At 37.0% G+C, this 23,983-nt stretch overlaps 1 protein-coding gene across 5 annotated transcripts in view; it reads right to left on the bottom strand.

Annotated features, from left to right (window-relative positions):
- Positions 1 to 568: 568 nt before the first annotated feature.
- The window catches only part of LOC121878228, a 37,261-nt gene continuing 13,846 nt past the window's right edge, over positions 569 to 23,983 (bottom strand). For 4 of the 5 annotated variants that reach the window (XM_042384318.1, XM_042384317.1, XM_042384315.1 and 1 more), the window contains 6 exons: positions 23,890 to 23,976; positions 22,049 to 22,210; positions 19,214 to 19,424; positions 9,312 to 9,466; positions 6,969 to 7,156; positions 569 to 1,331 (listed from right to left, as the gene is read on the bottom strand). In XM_042384318.1, coding sequence (XP_042240252.1) covers positions 7,013 to 7,156; positions 9,312 to 9,466; positions 19,214 to 19,424; positions 22,049 to 22,210; positions 23,890 to 23,976 — 759 coding nt within the window. In that variant the 3' untranslated portion in view covers positions 569 to 1,331; positions 6,969 to 7,012. The remainder of the gene's footprint in view (positions 1,332 to 6,968; positions 7,157 to 9,311; positions 9,467 to 19,213; positions 19,425 to 22,048; positions 22,211 to 23,889; positions 23,977 to 23,983) is intronic. The other variant, XM_042384316.1, reaches the window with a different exon arrangement.

The following is a 23,983-nucleotide window of genomic DNA, read 5'->3' as shown; positions in this document are numbered from 1 at the left end:
TTTTTAATTTATTGTTTTTTTATTACAAATATTAATGATATTCTTTATTTGGTTTAGATGCATATTTATGCACTTTACAATTTTACAATTTTATATTATATTTTTCAGTGTTAAGTGGTTGTATTTGGGGCCTGGAACGGATTAACCTATAATCAATCTAATGCTATAACGAACAAGGTTCTAGAACCAATTAGATTCGTATAGCATACCCCCACTGTACCACAAAATTGGAGAAATAGTAAGCAAAATCGCTAATAGAGAAAACAAAGGCTTGATTATACAAATATCGTTCCTAATTCATAAATCGCGTTAGAGCAAATTCAAGTTATCAAAACACGCGTTATAGCAGAACTCACTGTATACATAAATGACATAGATATCGGCATAGACAGCAACATAAGTAAATTTGCTGATGACACTAAAATAGGGCGTGTAATTAAATCTGACGCGAATTCCGCAAAACTACAGGAAGATGTAAATACAAATTTTGAATGATCTGAAAAATGGCAGATGAAATTTAATATGGACAAATGAAAAGTACTCAGTATAGGAAATGTAAACAGGGATACCAGATGAACAAAACTGTTATTGAGAAATCCCACTCAGAGAAAGATTATGGAGTAACGATAAGTGGGAATCTTAACCCAAGTAAGCAATGTGTATTTGCTAAAACAGGGCTAATAAATTAATTGGGTTAGTACAAAGGAGTGTTAGTTACAAGATTAGCAAGGTCATCCCACTGCAGTTTCTTCCATTCTTATGTTATGTTATGTTCTCATACAGTATATCAAATTTATGAAATCCTCTTGGTTACATGCATTTCAGATTCCTGTTATTAAATTATACCTTCCCAAGAGGTCTGTCTGGTATGTCAAAGCTGCTAAACAAACAGATGGTCACAACACAATACTTTTTAGGTGTACCAATCATTGATTTCATTTGTCTTAACTCCCTCTTACCACCCTTTCACAGAGGTCTGGTGAGGAAACAATGTCATGTGAGGTTCTGTATATTCTATGTTCATTAACTATGGCGTGCGTGTGTACCATGAAGTAGCAGTGTGCATACAAGACAGGGAAGGATGGCATTGAATGGTTTTGGAGAGTGGATGTATGAAATGACAGGGGTAAACCAGATGGCTACGTAGACCATTAAGATTTACAAAAATGGAATAAATACTTCTGAAAGTGAAACTTTTAAACATACAAATTTGTAAGTTAAATTCTACCGCTTGGGAAATTTACATTAACAGTTTGCAACAACTTTTTGGGCTATCCATCGACAAGGAAACTCTGGAATGGCTGGAACTGCTGATATGTCCAGGGATGTTCCTGAAAAAAGAAAAACTGCTTAGACATGTAAAAGTAAATATATATATACAGTGACCTCGTTAACGAACTCAACTGCTTCCAGAAGGTCGTTCGTTCACCGAAAAATGTTAACGAAACCATTGTTTCAATGGGTTTGGGTAATGGTTCCAGCTCACCGAAAATTTCCTAAATTCAACAAAATGGTAGAAAAGTTCACTTACTTTGAGGTGTGTATGTAGAAGGCCCTGGATGATGATGATGATGGGAATTAGAATGGGGGTGGAGGAGAAGGAAGAAGAGAAGGCATTGGGGTGGAAGAGAAGTCACCCCATGGCACCATTTCACCCATAAAATTTTAGTTCTCTTGGTGTAATTCAAGATTATTTTCTTTAAATCAACACTGCACTGCATTATATATTGTCAATATGTAAAATATATTCCAAAATGACCAATAATTTGCTTTGAAACACAGAAAAAAGCGTTTAGTTGAAGAGAGTCTGCAAGATGTTACCTCCACTGAAAACAGAGAGAGACTACCTGTCTGGTGTGTTAACAGGCTGGATGGCATGCCAGAAACTAGTTTCTTTACCTTCAATTATGTTCAATAATTGTTAAAATGACTAAAAAAAAGAATATTAAACTTTTAAAATTATTGAATAGTATAAACTTTTGATATTTACTAAAATAGTAAGGAATTTAAGCCCTAAACCGATTACTGTATTGGCGGACTGATACTAAAGCTGGTTGCCTGGTCAGGCAAGCAAAACATGTTGAGGTCGGTTCTAAGAAATTGTTTACCGAATTTTTGTTAGTTAACCAATTGAAGACTTGAAGCCAAGTTAACAACCTATATTAAACAAAGGGTCACTGTATGTATGTATGTATGTATGTATGTATGTATGTATGTATGTATGTATGTATGTATGTATGTATGTATGTATGTATATATATATATATATATATATATATATATATATATATATATATATATATATATATATATATATATATATATATATATATATATATGCTGATAACTACAAGGAAAGAAGAAAACACGAAGTTCCCAAGCGCTGTAATTCACATCTTTCAGGGGTGAGTACAGACTAGAGAGAGAAATACAAACCAAGGTGTATATATACAGAGGAGGGTGAGACCAGGTCCACAATGGTCAGGTATTAGGTAATGACCCGACTAATCTTTAAATAGCACACAACGTGGTGGTCAGGTGACCCGCCTTCTCACCTGGTTACAAATCTTCTTAATTACAAAATTGTCCAGCTTGTACATGCCGTTACTCAAATTCATGTTGAATGCTTCGTATGTTTAATAAGACTAGATTCTATGATGTTCCTACTATCAATTGAATTATATGGTAATATTGAGGAGGCATTATCCCAGTCAATGCAATGCTTGTTATCCTCAAATGAACAAACAGAGCATTGGATTCCTGGCCTGTCCTAACACTGTATTTGTGTTGTTTAATCCGTTAAAGATCTTTACCTGTCTGGCCTAAGTAAAACATATTCCTTGCAAGGAACTTTATAAATGCAACCAATTGTGTTGTTGGGGAGTTCTTGATTAACATTTGTTTAATGTGCATGAGTTTTAAATGCCACATTGACGTTCCAGGTTTTAGTTGTGAAGGAATGTGTGAGAAATTTTTGTGAAATGGTAATATAAGATATTCTTATGGTCATGGGTGGGCTTGGGATCAGTTCTATAAAAAGTTTTCTTAGTAATGTTTAGGCATTTGTCTATGAAAGATCTAGGTATTGTAGTTTGAGCCAATATTATATATATATTTGTATTCCTCATCAATGAATTCGACTGCAAATTCTCAAGGCACGAAAACATTGTTGAAAATACTGACTGTTTGACTTTATTATGGTGGGCAGAATAATAATGAATGTATGAACACACATTAGTTGGTTTTCTATAAATACTAAACTTAAAAGTGTTACCTATTCTGTGTATCAGACAGTCTAGGAATGGCAATTTACAGTCTTGCTCTAATTCCACAGTGAATTTGATTGAGGGGGCTAAGTTGTTAAGTTGTGGCAGGAAAGCTTTTTAGTCCTCATTACACCATCTGTGAGGGAATTACTACACCACGCCAGGTCCCTCATAACAACATCTGAGGGAACTACTACACCACGTGAGTTCCTCCTAACACCATCTGGGAGGGAGTTACTACACTACGAGTTTGCTGTTCAACACCTACATTAATCTGTGTGTTCACTGTATGTTCCTTTACCTTTCTCTAATGAAGGCTTTTGTTAAACCACCAATGTATGTAATAAGTCATTTGTGTCCGATGTATATTTTCAGCCTTCGGGCTGCAGAATTTTTTCAATAAACCGTTAATTATTATTATTATTATTATTAATACATCATCAACATATCTAAACCAGACTGCTGAAGGTGGTAAAATATTACTTAATAGTTTCTTTTCAAAGAATTTATATATAGGTTGCTTAATACAGGTGAGAGTGGATTACCCATTGCCATACCAACCTATATATGGAATTCTTTGAAAAGAAACTATTAAATTTTACTGCAGTCTTTTAGATATGTTGATATGTATATTCTGGCCATGTAATGAGGACCTAAAAGCTTTCCTGCCACAACTTAACAACTTAGCCCCCTCGATCAAATTCACTGTGAACTTGTGTGAAGGAAGTGGGCAATAAATGAGTGGCTGGGTGACCGCCTACCTGAACTGCGTAAAATCACCCAGAGGGGTTTTCGAGTGTGAAAGAGTTATTTTTCTTACATAAAATATGCACTAATGTATTTTATGATATGCTATGCATCAATTTTACTGTTTATCATAATAAATATGACAGTTCATCCCCATTGCATGCAGTACAGTCATCCCTTGGTTATAGCGCACTTGGTTATCGCGATTTTCGTTATCACGCCTCCATCAAAATCTGCACACCTGTTGTTATAGTGCATTTTTCAGGCCGAGAATTTAATTATCACGCAGTTGCCTTCAGGTGTATTGTTATACCCTTGCTTCACCTACATCTATTGAGGATAAAATCTTTCACCTACAAATTAACAAAAACACATTTGCTGTAATCAGACATACCTAAGTTGTCTCAACAATTGCAACCCCAGATGCAATTTCAAATTCTGTGTCATTACTAAGGAATAACGAAGTCTCGGGTGCACTCTAAGATTGAGAGAAAACGAAGGACTCAGGTGTCCTGAAGCGATGAGAAACGGACTCCTCAGACGGGGGACTCAAATAAAGAAAGCATAGCTACATGTTTTGTGGACTACAGTACTGAGCGCATTTTTCATCACTTTGTAATAAACCTAGCCATGCCTATGTGTGTTTCTGATACTTACCATAACATTATCCATATCTTTAGTGAGTCTAAATGGTCGTAAAATGGGAAAATTGGGGTTGGGTCTTGGGTGCCTGGAACCAATTAGAATAAATTCCATAGGTTCTGTAGTTTCATTATCAATTTTTCGTTATCACACTCGGCGTGGTCCCAATTAGACGATAAACCAAGGGATGACTGTATTCACATTTATGATTCTTGCTGATTTTGGAGGAATTTTTATTTTCATTATTATTATTTCGTTTTGTTACCAGTTAGTTGAATCTGATGGTTACCCGGACCCCGGAAAACCGAGATTCTACTGTACAGTGGTCTCTCCGTTAACGAACGCCTCGGTTAACGAACTGCCTCCCATAAGATTCTTAAATTCGGTTAACGAATTTCTTACAAACCGACCTCAACATGTTTTCGCTTGCACTGGCCAGTCAACCAGCTTTAGTATTAGTCCGCCAATACATTAATCGGTTCTAGGGCTTAAATTCCTTACTATTTTAGTAAATATCAAGAAGTTTATACTATTCAATAATTTTAAAAGTTTAATATTCAATTTTTAGTCATTTTAACAATTATTGAACATAATTGAAGGTAAAGTGACTAGTTTAATGCGCGCATCCAGCCTCTTAACACAGCAAACAGTAGTATCTCTGTTTTCACTGGAGGTAACATCTTGCTTGAGACTCTCTTCAACTAAACGCTTTTTCTGTGTTTCCAACAAATTATTGGTCATTTTGAAATATATTTTACATATTGACAATATATAATGCAGTGCAGTGTTGATTTAAAGAAAATAATCTTGAAATACACCAAGAGAACTAAAATTTTATGGGTGAAATGGTGCCATGGGGTGACTTCTCTTCCACCCCAATGCCTTCTTCTTCCTTCTCCTCCACCCCCATTCTAATTCCCATCATCATCATCATCATCATCATCCAGGAGCCTTCTACATACACACCTCAAAGTAAGTGAACTTTTCTACCATTTTTGTTGAATTTAGGCAATTTTCGGTGAGCTGGAACCAATTACACAAAAACCCATTGAAACAATGGTTTCGGTTAACGAATTTTTCGGTTAACGAACAACCTGCTGGAACGGATTGTGTTTGTTAACTTGGGGACCACTGTATAAATAAAATGGAAAATAGCATAGAATGCATAATAATGTTTATAAGTGGTTATGTGCATGCTTACACTTACAGTAGACAGAGTTATCACCCTACCAGGAAGGCCACACCAACATAGCTTGTCCCTTTTTCTCATTCCAATAGGTGTTTTTGGTTCATGAATTTGAAGATGAATAAAACCTTACTTTATATTCTTGTTTTGTTGTTCCTGTGTAAAAATAAACGGATAATGTTGAGTAACAAGTAGTAAAGTTAAATTTTGAGTGTGTGTTGGAAGGAGTAGAAACACACCTGTATCCTTCTTTCGTGAAAACTTGATGAAATCTCTGCCAATATGGATAAAAACATCCAGTTCAATGATAAAATTTCCTCTGGGAAGAAAAACAGGGAATTGTTAATCTAAGGCAGTGGTGTCAAACTCAAAACCTTTCAAGTGCCAATTCTTATTTTAGTTACAGTCTTCAGGGCCAACACAAGTGCTTTATCACATATTTGCAGGATTGAAGTTTACAGCTTCACACATTGCCTTACCTGGCTTACCTCATTTGGGTTTGTCTGATCTTAAGTACAGAATATTAATTTTACTAAATAAACAACATATCTATTTCTATCATAATTTCAAAGGATGATAAATTTTACCGTCATCCCTGGGCCACCTGACCATCCCATGGGCCACATTTGGCCTGCGGGCCATGAGTTTGACACCCCTGTTCTAAGGTAATTTAAGATTTAAAGCAGAGTAAGATTTAAGTAGCACTGACAAGGATACCACAGCTTGTGCAAATTTTTTCTAGACTCCCCTGTATGTTAGAGATGCATAAATTTAAAGTATACTGGTACTTAATATTACAAGAAATAAGGGACATAAATTAATATTCCCTCCAAGCAAATTTTATTATTCCAAGGTGTACATTTTTTGCTTGCATGAAGTAAATAAAATTTTTAAGCATTGTTTGGTGAATTTTTTTAGCCTCTGGTCCTTAATCCCTTATTTTCAAGTGAATTACATGTACTGTACTCCAGTATTTCTATATCTTAATTTTTTACTTAGTAAATATTCTTAGTCCCTATCTCACGAAATAATCTGAGACTTCTGTACTGGTACAGCAATAGGACTATGATAGCAATGATCAAGAGAATTTCATATAATCTTTCCTCAATTGTTCTTACTGTACTCACCTTCTGAAAAAGATTCTTGAAGATCAAAATTGCACAGTGATACACTATCTAGGTAGGAATTTTTCCGATGGAAGAAAACGGTTTCCCAGGTATAGATGCACCATCCACAGAGCGAGACCACATTCTTCATTGAAGAGTTTTAGTACATTGCCCTTTCCTTCTCGAATACTGGTGTTAACTTCAAATGCCTGTAAAGGGTTAATTTATTAATTAATTTTCTAAATGTTTACATTTTGGTGTACTGTATTATTTATATAAGGTACAGCACCTTTTTCCACTATGATACAATATGGTGTGGGTAAAGTCTATTAGCACAGCATAATACTAAACCTTATGAAGGATCCATCTTGTCTATTCCACTTTCAGGTTCTTAAATGAGTTATGTCTAATCTCTCCTACCAGATTATCCAACTGAAGATTTCTAAAATAGAAGTCCTCCCTGAATACCCTAAACACAGTTCCTCAACTGTTCACTCTTTCCCAACTACCCCAGTGAAAGTTCTTCAAATGATATGTGCTCTCTCACTACTGTACGGTACTGTATTGTACTGCCTTACCTTGAACTACACTCTCGTTATATAACTATGTTCATCTTATTACAAAAGCTCAAACCTTTCCAATCCAAATCTCCATATACTGTATTCATTCAGACTACATTTGTCACCCCATCACATTGTAATACTGAATCTACATCTAATTTTCTTATTCTTCATTATATCCATGTTTGCTTCTTGTAACATTTACCCTTGACTCATTACACTTTTTTGGTCATTCCATTATTAAGAGATGCACAATTTAACAGCACATGGTGATTAAATAGAATAAATAGAAGGCACAAAAATCTTTAAATAGTTGGGAATTATGGGGTTGTGTAGCACAGAGCATAAAAAATACAGACATTGAAAGATGAATTTATCAAGATAAGATAACAGTTCAATGGGCCAATTTTGCCTTGTGGGTTGGAAAGCGCCTTCTAAAAATATTGCTATGTATTACTACACTATGTATATTGCTTTCCAATGTTTTATCCAGTATACAGTACGTATTACTACAGACTTTCCTAGCAGTACCATCCTATCTGCTTAATTCTATTCATCACATTCTATTGCCAACTAATGGGGAGGTAGAAACTTGGTTAAATTCAATATTAATATAACTCAGTATTTACTAATTACACTTTCTAAATTAGATGATCTCCCACCAATTACATTTCAGGACGCTATCATTCTGCCAAATCCTGAAATAGATATGCTGGGCCTCACCATTTCCTCTAATATGTCATGGAAATCACACATTCTCAACATTGCTAAAGCTGCTTCCCGAAAACTGGGAATGCTGTACAGATGCTCAGTTGCACAGACAGGACCCGACTGCACTGCCGCAGAGATCCAAGTGCATAAATGACCAACTTATCTATGTCATCCATGTCCAAAGTTGTGACTAGAGACTCCTGGCAGTCGTTTCTGCTTGTCCCTGTTACCATAGGACTTTGGGGGCTTAGGGGTTCTGATGATGATGGAAATTATGATGAGCTGAATGATGGCTGTGCGTGAGTACTTTTAAATGGTGAGGCAGGAGTGCAGGTTGCAACCACACATCTTGGCTTTCCCTTTTCCTGATCCAGTGGTGCAGGCAGGTGCAACAACTGGAGAGAAGGCGAGTTGCATTAGACTGCCAATAGCCCAGTTTGTTGGGTTTTGCCTTAGTAGCCTGTCCATCTCGCATTGCCTTCATCTGCTGGAGTATTCATTAGGTTCCCGTGTTGGTCACCTCTTCCGCCTATTCTGCCGTTGGGGTCTTACCGGAGCTCCATAAGCATGTCTGCCTGATGTGGAGCTCCACCACAGATTTTTCTTTCATGGTTTACTCCAGCTTATACCGACCAACGTTAATTCCCAAGGCAATGGGGCAGTGGTTGGTAGGCACCAAGGCATGTCCACATGCCAGTGGGCCTCTGTGCCATACCTCTTGGGCCCACTGCTGCTCTGAGATCCCCTGCTGGTCTAGCCTGGGGCTACGAGACACCCAGTTACCGTGTTGTCACAAGGAGGCACAGCAGGACTCTAGGTGGTGAGGGACTTGTATATTGGCAGGGAAAGACTTATGCAAGGCTGCTTCCCTAGCAGTGGTAGCTAAAAGGAAACTAGTAGTGCCTACATCTTAGCAATAACATAATGCTGCCACTCTAGATGAATTACACCACCCTCTACAAGACGCATGTGCACGCGCACACACACACACACACACATATCCAGATGTACCTCATCACTGTCTCATCATTTAACAAACAAAAACTATAGTTTAAAGATGAGTATAAGTATATGAGAGCAAGAGACAGTTTACCTTGTAACCCTGTTTATCTGACAATCCTGGAGGTAAACATAACGAGGGGAATTCTTCAAGACCATTGAAGTCTCGACATATACCTCCTGCATTACTGGCACTGTCATCTGCTGTCAAGTCATCACCTGGTGTACCACCATGTCCTGTAGCACAACCTATAAAAACAAGAAAGAAAGGAATGACTTATGCAAAGCAAATATCTTATCTAACTTCCGACCAGGTTAAGTTCCTGGACCCTGTTCATAATTCGATCTGTTCTTTACTCAGAACAGTGTTAATTCTATAATATTCCATACATAACAAGTAATGTAAATACCATTAACCTTCACTATACGAATGGGTTAGGTTCCTGAATAACCATTTGTTAGGTGATTTTTCATATAGCGATTAAAATAACATACCTCACTTGCTAGTCAACCAGCTTTAGTATTAGTCCGCCAATACATTAATCGGTTCTAGGCTTAAATTTCTTTACTATTTTAGTAAATACTCTGTATCAAGAAGTTTATACTATTCAATAATTTTAAAAGTTTAATATTAAATTTGTTAGTCATTTTTAACAATTATTGAACATAATTAATTGCAAAGTGACTGGTTTTATGAGCGCCATCCAGCCTCTTAACATTAAAAGCGTGCTGTTGCTAGTCTCTCTCTGTTTTCAGTGGAGGTAACATCTGTTTGAGACTCTTCAACTAAATGCTTTTTTCCAAGAAAAATTATTGGTCATTTTGAAATTTATTTTACATATTGACAATATATAGCTTAGTGCAGTGTTATTTTAAAAGAAAATATTCTTTATTTACAGCTAGTTTAACTTTAAAAACATGTGTTGACATTGTCGGAATCTAGCATGGGGCCTAAGAGATCAAGAAAGCTTTATTTAACCAAACCAAGCAGGAAATTATAAACATGAAGAAGGTATTAGAACAAATTGCGCCACCGTGATATCACGGCCTATAAGACGAAATTTGAACATTAAAAAAATCTGCCCAGTTAGGGGTCGCCTAAACCACCAAGTTTAAAAATTCTTACCTCTTAAATATTGTGGTTTAGTGTGTCAAGAGTGGTGATGAAAAACATCGTAGTTTCACTCCAAGGTCTTACCACTAATTATTTTATACTGAAACTTACGCTTTGGCAAGCTGATTCAAATTAAGATTACCGTATATTAAAAATAATAAAAATGTATTATAAACCTGTCTAATACCGTAAAAAGAGATTTATACCTTAATAAACACAGCTATCATCACACACCTCCCCACGCCCCCCCATTTGCCAGTGAGGAGCCGTGAGGTGGTCAGTAATGCATACCGCATCGGATATTTACTCCATAATATTTATCTCCTATAAATAATTGATTTAAATTTTATTTTTCCAAAGAATATTCAGTAAATGAGTGCATTAATTCTGAAACTATCGACGTTAATTACAGACGCTCAAGTGACGCTACTAGTGTTTACACTACACCAGCTGGTAATATTTGATGCCATTACTTGAAGTGAATTCAACTTATTTTAAGTAACTAACTATAAATAAATACAAAAAATTAAAAAAAGATCAAAACTGAGAAATAATATACTGCTGTATGTTGTGTTGTCAAAGTAAGAGGAACAAATTGTGTAAGTACGCATATATTTTTTCACTCAAATCCTAATGAAACACTACTGGAGAACATTCCTTTGTCGCAAAACAGTTTATAAATTAAAGAAAATAATTACAGTGTGTTTAATATATTACAGTATATTATAAATAAATAAATAAAACAAATAATTCGTAAATCTATTTAAAGTAAATGGAAAAATAAGCAAACATGTTATTTACCAAGACCCTTCCGTCTGGCTCAAAGGGTGAGATGTAGGGGAGATAAAAGAAGGCTATTTATAGCCCATCAGAAGTGACCAGTAATTCTAATGCACTACAACACAATTATTGAACATTCATTTTTGTACATAGTATATTCAGTATATATATATATATATATATATATATATATATATATATATATATATATATATATATATATATATATATATATATATATATATATATATATATATATATATATATATATATATATATATATATATATATATATATATATATATATATATATATATATATATATATATATAAAATATATATATATATATATATATATATATATATATATATATATATATATATATATATATATATATATATATATATATATATATATATATATATATTTGTGTAATAAATGTATGTAGTAAGTACATACTGGTAACTCACTCAAATCCCTAATGAAAACACCACAATTAGAATACTGTGGTTGCTTGATGAACCACATGTTGTATAAATAGTCACACCACTGAGACGGCGAACACTCCCACCACGCTTCAGTGACGTCACTAGTGTTTACACTCACACCAGCGGGTATAATTTGATGACATTACTTGAAGTGAATTGGCCTTATTTTAAAAAAAATCAAGGATGGTTGGTAAAGGACTACTGAGCAGTGGGTAAGTGTCACATTTGGGGTACTGGTCTTATACAGCAAATAGAGCTCAAAAGCTACTTTTAAATGGAAATTTGGGGGGCGCCTATGCAACCCTTATAAGGTCGCGGATATACGGTATGCAAAGAATATGGCACGCCGACATCAACTGTGTCGACAATTTTGCACAGAAAGACAAATTTAAAGAAGTGAAAGTGAGAGACACCAAGAGTGTTTAAAAGTAGATCCCTAATTGCAGAAACTGAGGTTACTTCTCATCTGGATTAGGGAGAAACAGATGAAAGGTGATTCAGTTTCTAATGAATTTATTTGTGAAAGAGCCAGGGAGATTTATGAACACTTAAAGACAGATCAACTGGTTCTTCAGGCACAGAATTTGAAGATTTTCGGGCCAGCAAAGGCTGATTCAAAAAATTTAAGAAAAGAAGTGACATTTTCAGTGTTGTTAGGCATGGTGAAGCTGCTAGTGCTGATAAGGAAGGGGCAGCAAAGTTTTTAGTTGAATTTAAAGAACTGATGGAAGAAGAAAATTATCTTCCACAGCAAGTGTTCAATGTGGACGAAACTGGGCTGTTCTGGAAAAAGATGCCCAAAAGAACATTCATCACCAGAGATGAAGCTTCTTTACCTGGGCATAAACCCATGAAAGACCGTCTCACTCTATTGCTTGGTGCCAATGCTTCAGGGGATTTCCGACTGAAGCCTATGCTTGTCTACCACTCTGAAAACCCCAGGGTGTTCAAGCAACAGAAAGTGGTAAGAACAAAGCTTGGAGTTTATTGGAAGTCCAACCGTAAGGCATGGGTGACAAGACAGCTCTTTAATGAATGGGTTGTTGATGTGTTTTGCCCTTCTGTCAAGAGCTACCTAACCACCAATAAACTCCCTTTAAAGGTTCTTCTCCTCATGGATAATGCTCCTGGTCATGACCCTGACCTTGCCAGCAATTTGGAGTATCAATTTGACTTTGTGAAAGTGTTGTTTTTGCCTCCAAACACTACATCAATCATACAGCCAATGGACCAGAATGTGATCAGCAACTTCAAGAAGTTGTACATGAAGAAAATGTTTAGGAGGTGTCATCAGGCAACTTCCAATGATCCTGAACTAACACTGAAACAGTTCTGGAAGACACAATTCAACATCCTGGAGGCTGTAAAATTGATTGTGTCATCATGGCAAGAAGTCTCCACTAGATCCCTCAATTCTTCATGGAAAGCACTGTGGCCATCAGTAGTCCATGATTTTGAGGGATTTGAGGAAGAAACAAAGTTGGACCAGGAGATTGTGTCCATTAGTCAGTCATTGGGCCTTGAAGTGGAGGAGGAGGATGTGGAAGAGCTTGTGATGTCTCATGAGGAGGAACTTACTCCTAATGACTTGAAGCAACTGGATGAGATGTTACAGGTAGAGGCTGACAGTGGTGAGGAGGAAATTGAAAGTGATGACCATATGTCAGCTAAACAGTTGAAAGATGTGATTTACCACTGGGAGAAGTTCAGGGAACTGGCTTCAAAGCACCCAGATGTGGAAAAAACTGATTTAACTTTGTGTCATGTTGAGGACTCAGTGGTCTCCTTCTTTAAACAAAAGTTAATGGTGAGGAGGAGAGATGCCCCACAGACCACAATTGACACTTTCTTCAGTAAAAGGCAGAGGGAACAAGATGCTATCCCTCAGCCTTCCACTTCAAGAAGGAGAGAGGATGTTCATGGTGGAGAATCTGTCAGTCCAGATGTTCCTGACATTTTCATGGAAAGTGACTCACCTTCCAAGAAGCAGTAAAATGCTTCTCCTCCACCTCCACTTCCTTCTCTTCTCCCTTCTCCTCCTCCACCTCCCACTTCAAATTCACATCATCATCATCATCCAGGAGCCTTCTACATACACACCTCAAAGTAAGTGCATTTTTCTACCTTTTTTGTTGAATTTAGGCAATTTTCGGTGAGCTGGAACCAATTACCCAAAAATCCATTGAAACAATGGTTTCGGTTAACGAGATTTTCGGTTAAAGAGCAACCTGCTGGAACGGATTGTGCTCGTTAACCGAGGGACCACTGTGAAGGAAAAATTGGGTACGGTTCCCCAATGACAAGAAAACTCCAATGTTGCATCATATACGAAAAAATTAAACCTGTTAATGAACAACAAAAAACTTACATAACTAATGATCAAAACAGGCAACTCCCAGGGTTATGGAATGATTCCGTTCCTGAAAATCTTTCTTTATCGCTAAACTATTTTTCCCACTGACTCCCATTATATACGTTGAAATACGTTCCTATGGAAATTTTCTGCAGCTAAAAAACCTAACACAAGGACACTTGTGAATGAAAATAGACACATACCTGTACAATGATTCATTCATGATCTAACATGACAATAAATGCACACACTTAAATTTAATTCACGAGAGTTACTGGATACCTCTTAAACATAATGTTTATAATCCAAAGTAATTCCTTTATTGAATCTTATATCACCACTGCTTTAACTTGAACTTGATAGTCTTTTTCACTCGTCTTGAATAAGGGTACACAGTAACATCGATGCACAACTGAACACAAACTGGTGAAAGAATTCAAACTGAGCAGGGCCATTGTTGTGGTGGCTGCTGGGGAGGTGAACGGCCTTCAACCATCTTTTAGCTAACAACAAGAATCCACACAAAAAAATTAGAATATCAGTGATTTTTTTTTTATAAATCGTAATTTTTTTTTTTTTTTATTTACCATAATTCCATCAGGGCAAGTGTTTTGACCACAATTTTTTGGCTCATAATTTTGAAATTCCGTAAAGGCAAATTTCTGTAACCCGGAATTCTGTATCATGGTGTTGCCTGTAGTACACAACTACAGGATTTATTAGTGGTATGGGTGAGAGACCTGTGGTAGAAAGTTAAAAATGGCCATCTTCTGTCTGTAAAAGAGATTTTGGCAGCAACTCAGTCACATGCAACAAATGTGTAAGGTGGGTACATAAGAGGTGCAGTGGAGTAGATGGCAGACCGCAGGATGTTGTTGATTTTTAAGTGTTCTGTATGAATCGGTAACTATGAGCCCACAGAAAGAGTGGAGGAACTTAACATTGGGGATATATCCCTGGACTGTGCCAATGAGATCTGTTACCTGGATGACATGATCAGTGCTGGTGGGGGTATTGAAGGCTGCTCAGTTGCAAGAGTCAGAAGTGCCTGGAGAAAGTTAAGGGAACTGCTGCCTTTATTAACAATAAGAGGACCTTCCTTCTGCATGAAAGGAAGAATGTATGCAGCTGGAGTGAGAAGTGTGATGCTGTATGGCAGTGAAACGGGCAGTTAAAGAGGGTGACATAAGTAGACTTGAGTGAGCTGAAATGAGAATGGTGTGGTGGATGTTTAATATGACACTGAAAATCTGGAGACCCTGCTCAGAGCTAAGAGGATGGCTGGGTATTGAGAGTACAGTCGACCCTCGTTAAAACGGACTAATAGGGGGAGGAAGGGTGTCCGTTTTAGCCGATTGTCCGAATTAACCGATTTAGGGGTTAATATTGCATAGGCCTACGTATATGGTATTGGAAATACAGTACCGTATATACACTGTATGCTGAACATGATAAACAGTAACAAAAATACATTATATTTCAAAGAAAATGCAGTGAGTTTGTCCTTAGCCTTGCGTATGTCCGAAACTGTTTGCTTTTTAACACCATACTCGTCACAAACTCTAGCCACCGAAGCACCAGCCTCTAACTTCCTTATAAGTTCCAGTTTCTGTTTCATAGAAAGGATCACATACTTCCTCTTTGGCATATTACTCCCTCTTGAAGACATGATGTAAAATACAAGGCTGAAAGATGCCTAATCACTGAAATATCAACGAAAATTGCAGGGCAACACAACACTGATACTCGAATATGGCACTAAAAGTCAACAATGACTGGCGGTCTGGCGCACGCGAACCATCTATCGGACAATCCCAGAACCAGAAATTTGACACGGACAGTCCCTCGCTTAATTCAGATTTCGTCCGATTTATCCGATATCCAGATTAAAGGGGTCCGTTTTAACGAGGGTCGACTGGTACTGGCAAAGTTCTGTGAAGAGGCAAGATGAGATGGTTTGAGCATGTGGAGAGAATGGATGAAACCAATTGGATCAAGAAGTGCATGAGCCTAAATGTGGAGGGGAGGAGAACCAGGGGTAGGCCAAAAATAACAAACAGAGAGGTTGTAAGAAATTACATTAGATTTTAAAACCTGACAAGAGAGACTGCAAGACATTGTGAAGCATGGAAAGCTGTCATCAGGTAATCACAGCTAGCCCACACAAGCATGGAAAATGGCAGTAAAACTTTAAAGATGATGATGATGATGTACCATACGTTGCAGCCTATAAGTCAAATTTTAAAGCTCCAATTTTTCTGTTCAAAATTAGGGGTCGCCTTATACAAAACGTATAAAATGTCAACCTTTAAGTATGCTCCCCCACTAGCATCAGATTTTCATTTTACCTTACTGGTAGGCCTCAGTCATTTAATTTCCAGCACTAACAAACACGTTTTACCAAACTGTAGCATTTTTCCATATGGGTAACTGTTACTGAACTCGGCCAATGGTCGGCATTTACACTAGTCATACCAACACTTCAAAACATCAAAATATCTTTCAGTGTTAACTACAGTTTCTTACAAACAAACGTTACTAGGGCAGTTACTAGTAATATTGCTGTTAAATTGGTTAAAAATGCAGTTACGGTAGATTCAGGTACAGTGGTCCCTCGGTTAACGAGTGCCTCGGTTAACGAGATTTCGGTTAACGATTTGCCTTCCATAAGATTCTTAACTTCGGTTAACGAGTAATCCCTCGATTAACGAGCCGACTTCAACATGTTTTCGCTTGCATTTGGCGGTCCACCAGCTGTAGTATTAGTTCGCCAATACAGTAATCGGTTTTAGGGCTTAAATTCCTTACTATTTTAGTAAATATCAAGAAGTTTATACCATTCAATAATTTTAAAAGTTTAATATTAACTTTTTTAGTCATTTTAACAATTATTGAACATAATTGAAGGTAAAGAAACTAGTTTCTGGCGTGCCCTACAGCCTGTTAACACACCACTGTTTTCAGTGGAGGTAACATCTTGCTTGAGACTCTCTTCAACTAAATGCTTTTTTCTGTGTTTCCAAGCAAATTATTGGTCATTTTGAAACATATTTTACATATTGACAAAGTATGATATGGACACGAAGTAGTACCTTCAGCTGTGTACCCTTATATTATTGTATTAATTATGTATAGTAAAGTATTGCAGAACATGTATTAATTCTATGTAATATCTCCATTTATTGTGCACCATGTTATGAATATAAATTATCATATTTATACTTTATGTATTCAGCTTGTGAATGCTGGCATCTGTACATGCCAGCGCGCAGCAATACATAGAGAGAGAGTGAAGACAGTCAGTCCTTGTGGTGTGGAAGTGAGCTTCTTGGTCCCCTTGTATATATATCTCCCGTAAGAGAATAGAACCTACTTTTAAGATAACAAGTGTTTATATATACCTTCAGTAGCATAGAACATTTTGGAGGTATCAAGACGAACACAGACAATATATAATGCAGTGCAGTGTTGATTTAAAGAAAATAATCTTGAATTACACCAAGAGAACTAAAATTTTATGGGTGAAATGGCACCATGGGGTGACTTCTCTTCCACCCCAATGCCTTCTCTTCTCCTCCACCCCCATTCTAATTCCCATCATCATCATCATCATCATCATCATCCAGGAGCCTTCTACATACACACCTCAAAGTAAGTGTACTTTTCTGCCCTTTTTGTTGAATTTAGGCAATTTTCGGTGAGCTGGAACAACCGAGGGACCACTGTACATGTAGTTCTGTAGCTAGTGAAAAATAAGTGATAACCAAAAATAACTCTGTAAGCCATATAACATGTTAATTCATGAGAACAAGGAAAGCACACCATGAATATATCCATGGTATCTGCAAAATCCCCTTAGATATTTTCCTCATCAGTCTCCTCTATATCTACTGGTGATGCATTGGTACAGTCCAGTCCCATACAGTGCTTGCACATGGGAGAACAAGAAAGCTGTGTTTGCCGGCATGTGCATCGTCGATTGCAGCCTTTCTTGCAGTTGCAACTCATCATCTTCAGGAGCTTCTCTGGTGCAGGTGGTAGCTCAGTTGGCACAAGAGCTAAAGAGCCGTGGGTCAATCTTACCCACATTCTGTGGATTGAAGTTCATTTCCCAACTACTGCTGTACCTGCGTAGGTCCGGTAAGAATGCTGCTCTGCTGCACTACTTGTAGGTGGAAATGTAGCTAGATCAAATGAAGAACCAACTCCTTTGCTACAGATGGCATTATTATAAGCATAATACCTATACTCGTCCAGACTTGAGAATCGATCACCACCATATAGGGCAAGGAGAAACTTCTCTCCTGCACAACATACATCAGCTTTGGTGGCATTTACATTTGTGAATACTGCTGTGGTTGAGGCTAAATTTGCATCTGATATCAAACATTTGTATGCTGCTTTCTTCCCTTTTTCAAATGGTGCAGAGATTGTACCACACTCTGTGACTGCATGCATGAACTTTTGACTGTTCTTTCCTTCTCCAAAAGTCTGCTGGACTGCTTGAATATTAAACACTTTGTCCTGCCTACTACCTGTACCTGGTTGGACCATGAATACAGGTGTATCTGAATCTGCCCGTGCCACCAACATCACAAGAATGCCTGTGTCATTGTCGACCAAAACGACTGTCCGTCCACCATTTGCTTTTTCTAGATCAGTAGATACAATGAGTGTGTCAGCATCAGCGATGGCTTGTTTAACATTCACTCCAGCATTGTCGAGGTGTGGATAACATTTCAATAAGTCTGGACTTATTCCACTGAATATACAGAATTTGTGACTTTCTTCTCCACCAACTTTTGAGTAGTGTTATTATACATTAAAAGGGTGGTCCCTTACTTAGTTATAATATGTAGCAATGTAATCATAAAATGTAAAAATACGTGATAAATTGGCTAGGCATGAGATGGAAAGAGAGATGTTAATATACAATTACACAAGTATGTACACCCACCTCTCATTTTACGCAGGGGTTACGTTCTTGAAAACCATCGCTTAATTAAAAAACGCAGAAATTAAACATAATTTTCCCATAAGAATACATGTAAATGGTACAGGTTAGGGGAACCATCATATACCACACAGGGTACGAACAGTGCTCTCACTTAAACCCTGCACGCAGCCAATCTCTGACACACGCTCTGGTACTCTCTGAAAGCGAGTGATCACATTTAATGTCACTATACAGCAACTTCATTCATTAAGTATATGACAAATCAAAATACCCCCTGTAATTACAAATAAAATTATTACATACTCTGAGGTTTCTTGCCTTTCCAGACAACAGTGGCAAACCAAGTGCAGTTGTAGTTGTCACTATTAGGTTCACACATCTCAGCATCAAACTGCAGTGGGTCACTTTCACTTAGGAACTCCTTCAGGCTGCGCTTGTTTGCCGGACGTTTTCCAAAGAGATAAAATTTGGACCGCAAAAAGAAAACTCTCTGTTCCTGTTGATTAAAAGATAACTGTAATGGAATAAGAATCAATAATAAATCAAACAAATGGGAGAATTAATCCTGAAATCACATTACAATCAAGCATAGACTAGGTGACTAATGGGCTGCATCAACAAGACTACAAGTTGGTATCATGTGGCTCCTAGGAGCCCTGGCTTATGTGACTGGAGCTACTGTATTTATAAATGAGAATATCATATGTGGATAACCTACAAACCTTCCAATTCACATTAAGACTGAGTTATATTAAGTTTCTGATCTAAATTATACATGAGTATTATATCTTCATAAAAGCCTGAGCCAAACACCTTTATTCTGGTTAAAATTACACTCGACCCCTCTAATTTGCCTTTCCCCTTTTCCAAATTTGTTGGCAACATTGAATTACTTAACAATTTTTAACACTGACACCCAAATGTCCAAATTACACCACAGCTGTCAGACAAATTAAAACTCATGATCCCACACAACAAAAAATTCTATTATCTCAAGCAGGAGTTCTTGAATAAATATTATGTCTCTAAACAATACTGTAGATGCCCTTCACTCAGCCAGGTGGTAAATTGGATCAAGATCATTTAGATAAATGAACACAACAAAACATCATAAAAACATTTGTTTACTTTCATATACAGTATGATGATCCTCTGTAAGTTATGTGATGTGGTCTAGATATACCTGTAGTGTAAATCTTTATTTTACAATATACAGTACAGTGGAGTCTCAAAAATGTGTGGGTCAGGTACAAGACGACAACATGAATTCTCAAACTTGGAATTATAGTTAATTCATTCAAATGGAAATAATTAGTTTAGTTCCAGAAGCCAAGAACTACTCATAAACTATTCCAAAACTGCTTTAATAAACATTAAACATCATATATATAATATGTAAAAAAAATACAGTAACAGATATTGTACAAAAAGTAGTTCTATACTGTATTACATAAACAGTTCCTTTCCCTCTAATAATTTTATGTGTTTGTTTTGCCAATACACCAACACTCACCATTACCACTAACAACCAACATTCATCATCAGCACCAACACTCACCACCACCATCAACTCACTACCAACACTCACCACCACCATCAACTCACTACCAACACTCACCACCACCATCAACTCACTACCAACACTCACCACCAACACTTACCACCGCCACTAACACTCACCACCGCCACTCACTACCACCAACAGTCATCATCACCACTAACATTCACCACCATCAACTGGTGTTTACAGGATGAAAATGCATTTAAATTGGAGCAACATAGTGGTGGCCTGCAGGTTAGCAGAATAAACAAAGTCACTCTTGTGGTGGGGGCATAGGGATGACTGTTGGCAGTGGTGAGTGTTGTTGGTGAGTGTTAATGGTGAGTGTTGGTGTTGGATAATATTGGTGGCAGTGGAAGGTGGTGGTGAGTATTGATGGTGGTGATGAGAGTTGGTGGAGGTGGTGGTGGTGAATATTGGTGCTGACGTTGAGTGATGGTGATGATGGTGAGTGTTGGTGATGATGGCGAGTGTTAAAGGTGGTTAAAAGAAGTTTAGGAGGCTGTTGCCTTTACTAAGAGCAAGAGGACCTTTTCTTTAAATGAAAAGAAGCTGTGGGCATGAGAAATGCAAAGTTGTACAGCAGTGAAACATGGACATTTAGCCCTTTGCAGACATATCCTGCAACAGCTGTGAGATGGAGGGTAGCATCAAACCAGACATAACCCACAACTACAGGTATTGTGATATATTTCTCACAGGCCCAATTTAAATTTTACATGCTTTGCGTATGCTGTAGGTCTCTTGCCCATTAGTAGCGGCTGGACCATGGCAGAGACAAGATTCACTGCATCCAGTTTTGGACATCAGGAAATTGACACTATTTATATTTGATTCTGGAGAAAAGGATGACCCTCCCATGCATAATGAAGGTGCTATAAGTGAAGATGGTGACTTTCCTCAAGATCTGACTGGCAATTCTAGTGAATCTTAGGGGAATTTGAGTGATGAGGATGAAGATTCTGCTGGTGTTGGTGGAGTAGTTTCCACAAGCCCCATGTCCACCCATGGGATTGGAGTGATTCTTTGTTTATTAATCCCCCCCCCCCCGCCCCCAACAACCTCTGGACCATGCTGTAAATCAGAAGTTTGTGATAAGATTATACTTTATATTTTTTTTCTATATTCCCCATAACTTGCCATCACTGTCCTCAAAGGATTGAAGAGGATGTGACATATAAAGATTGAAAACCCTATTCAGAGCTACAAGGGTGGTTGAGTATTGAGACCATCAACAAAGTCTTTTTTACATTGAAGTGGGATGATATGGTTGAAGCATGTGGAGAGAATGGAGGAGACCAACTGTGTCAAGAGATACACAAATCTGAATATGGAGGGGAGGAGAGTTAGGAGTAAGCCAAGAGTAACACGGGGAGTTTGTTAGAAATTACCCCAAAGATAAGAACTTGATGAGAGAAGCTGTAAGAGAACAAGCAACACGGAGAGCTGTTACCGGGTAATCACGGATAATCCAGAGTGTGGAAAATGGCTGTAAAATGGTAATGATGAAATATACATATACAGAACATATACTATACCTATTACTCAACAAATAAAAAAAAATTCATGAAACAAACCTCGTCAAAAAACTCAAAGAGAATTACTCCTTTTCCAGGATCCAATTCTGATATGTGGCCATTCTGGTTACTGACCCGTGGGACGAGTGGTTTCAACTGTTGATCATCAGGCGGTTCTATAGAGGCAGAAGCTGCATACCACTGGCAGTTATCACTTGATTCCTTGTAGTTTTGAAATACATAAAAATACATAAAATATATATTCTGTTATTAAAAATTGGAATTGTAAAGTAAACAATGGAGTTTGTATTTTGTGAGGTCTGAAGTTAATATCTCTTTCTATAAAACTATTAAATAATATTTAGATACATTTTTAATCTTATGTATAGTCTCATTGTTTATAGTTAGGTAATACATACATACAGTGATCCCTCGGTTAACGAACGCCTCGGTTAATGAAATTTCGGTTAACGAATTACCTTCCATAAGATTCTTCACTTCGGTTAACGAAAAAATTTCGGTTAACGAATTCCTTACGAATGTTTCCCACATGTTTTCGCCTGCTTTTGCCTGCTCACCAGCTGTAGTATTAGTCCGCCAATACAGTAATCGGTTTTAGGGCTTAAATTCGTTACCATTTGAGTAAATATCAAGAAGGTTGTACTATTAAATAATTTTCCAAGTCGTATATTAAAGTTTTTAGTCATTTTAACAATTATTTAACATAATTGAAGTACAGGGAACTAGTTTTTAGCACGCCAAACAGCCACTTGACTCACCCAAAATGGCGTCAGTGTGTCTCCTTGCTCAGTGGAGGAAGCTTCTTGCTTGAGACTCTCTTGAACATAAACTATTTTTACGTTTTTACAGTACAATTATTGGTCATTCTGAAGTTTATTTTACATATTGACAATATATAATGCAGTGCAGTGTTGATTTAAAGAAAATAATCTTGAATTACACCAAGTGAACTAAAATTTTATGGATGAAATGGTGCCATGGGGTGACTTCTCTTCCACCCCAATGCCTTCTCTTCTCCCTTCTCCTCCACCCCCATTCTAATTCCCATCATCATCATCATCAACCAGGATGCCTTCTACATGCACACCTCAAAGTAAGTGTACTTTACTGCTTTTATTTTTAGTTTGTATGTAATTTTTGGTGAGCTGGAACCAATTATCCAAAATCCCATTGAAACAATGGTTTCGGTTAACGAAATTTTCGGTTAACGAACGACCTTCTGGAACGAATTGTGTTCATTAACCGAAGGACCGCTGTACTATACTTAGTGCATTTTTCCAACTCAGGTTCTCAACTGGCTCAGCCATATTAATAATGTTTTTATTATTCACTCTGTATCTGTGTTTTTTCTGGCTAAATTAATCCCATATGTTCTGTTATTTCGTTTACGCGTTTCTCATTTTACGCGGACCTCCACGGGTTCAATTGACCGTGTAAATGAAGATTATACTGTACTGTATTACTTAGGAAAAAATTGCAAAATGGCCCCCAAAAATTTACTTTGTATTTTTTCATTAGTAGTTTGAATCATGGGACAGCAAAATTTATTATATGTAACTATAAAATTTATTAATCAGGGATCTACAGGCCTGTAGGACACAATCTATATATAAATGTGGCACTTGATGGGTAATTCTTCTGGCTTATCACGACCTTTATAGTGAACCACTCTAATAAGTTTTCAAAGTTCAAAAGAGTTAAAATGATACAGTATGTAGAAAAAATATTTATGCAAATTTTCAGCCCTCCAAGATAAGCTTTGTAAAGAACATCCATTGAGGAATCGATGGCAGAGAATCTTACAATGTGACAACTGTAAGAATCACCTGTTTAAATAGTAAAAAAAAAACTAAAACTAATTCAGTATTAAAGTCACTTACCTTATCATAAATGTGGCAGTCAAAATATAAGATATCCCCAATTTGGAGTTTTCCAATTAATGAATCTGCCTTGTCCAGCAGCTTACCCTGGAAA

Source organism: Homarus americanus, unplaced genomic scaffold (genome assembly GCF_018991925.1).
Source record: "Homarus americanus isolate GMGI-L3 unplaced genomic scaffold, GMGI_Hamer_2.0 scaffold45562, whole genome shotgun sequence".
NCBI lineage: Eukaryota > Metazoa > Arthropoda > Malacostraca > Decapoda > Nephropidae > Homarus > Homarus americanus.
The sequence above is the reverse complement of the archived record's forward strand: the minus strand, read 5'-3'. Positions and strand labels throughout refer to the sequence as shown.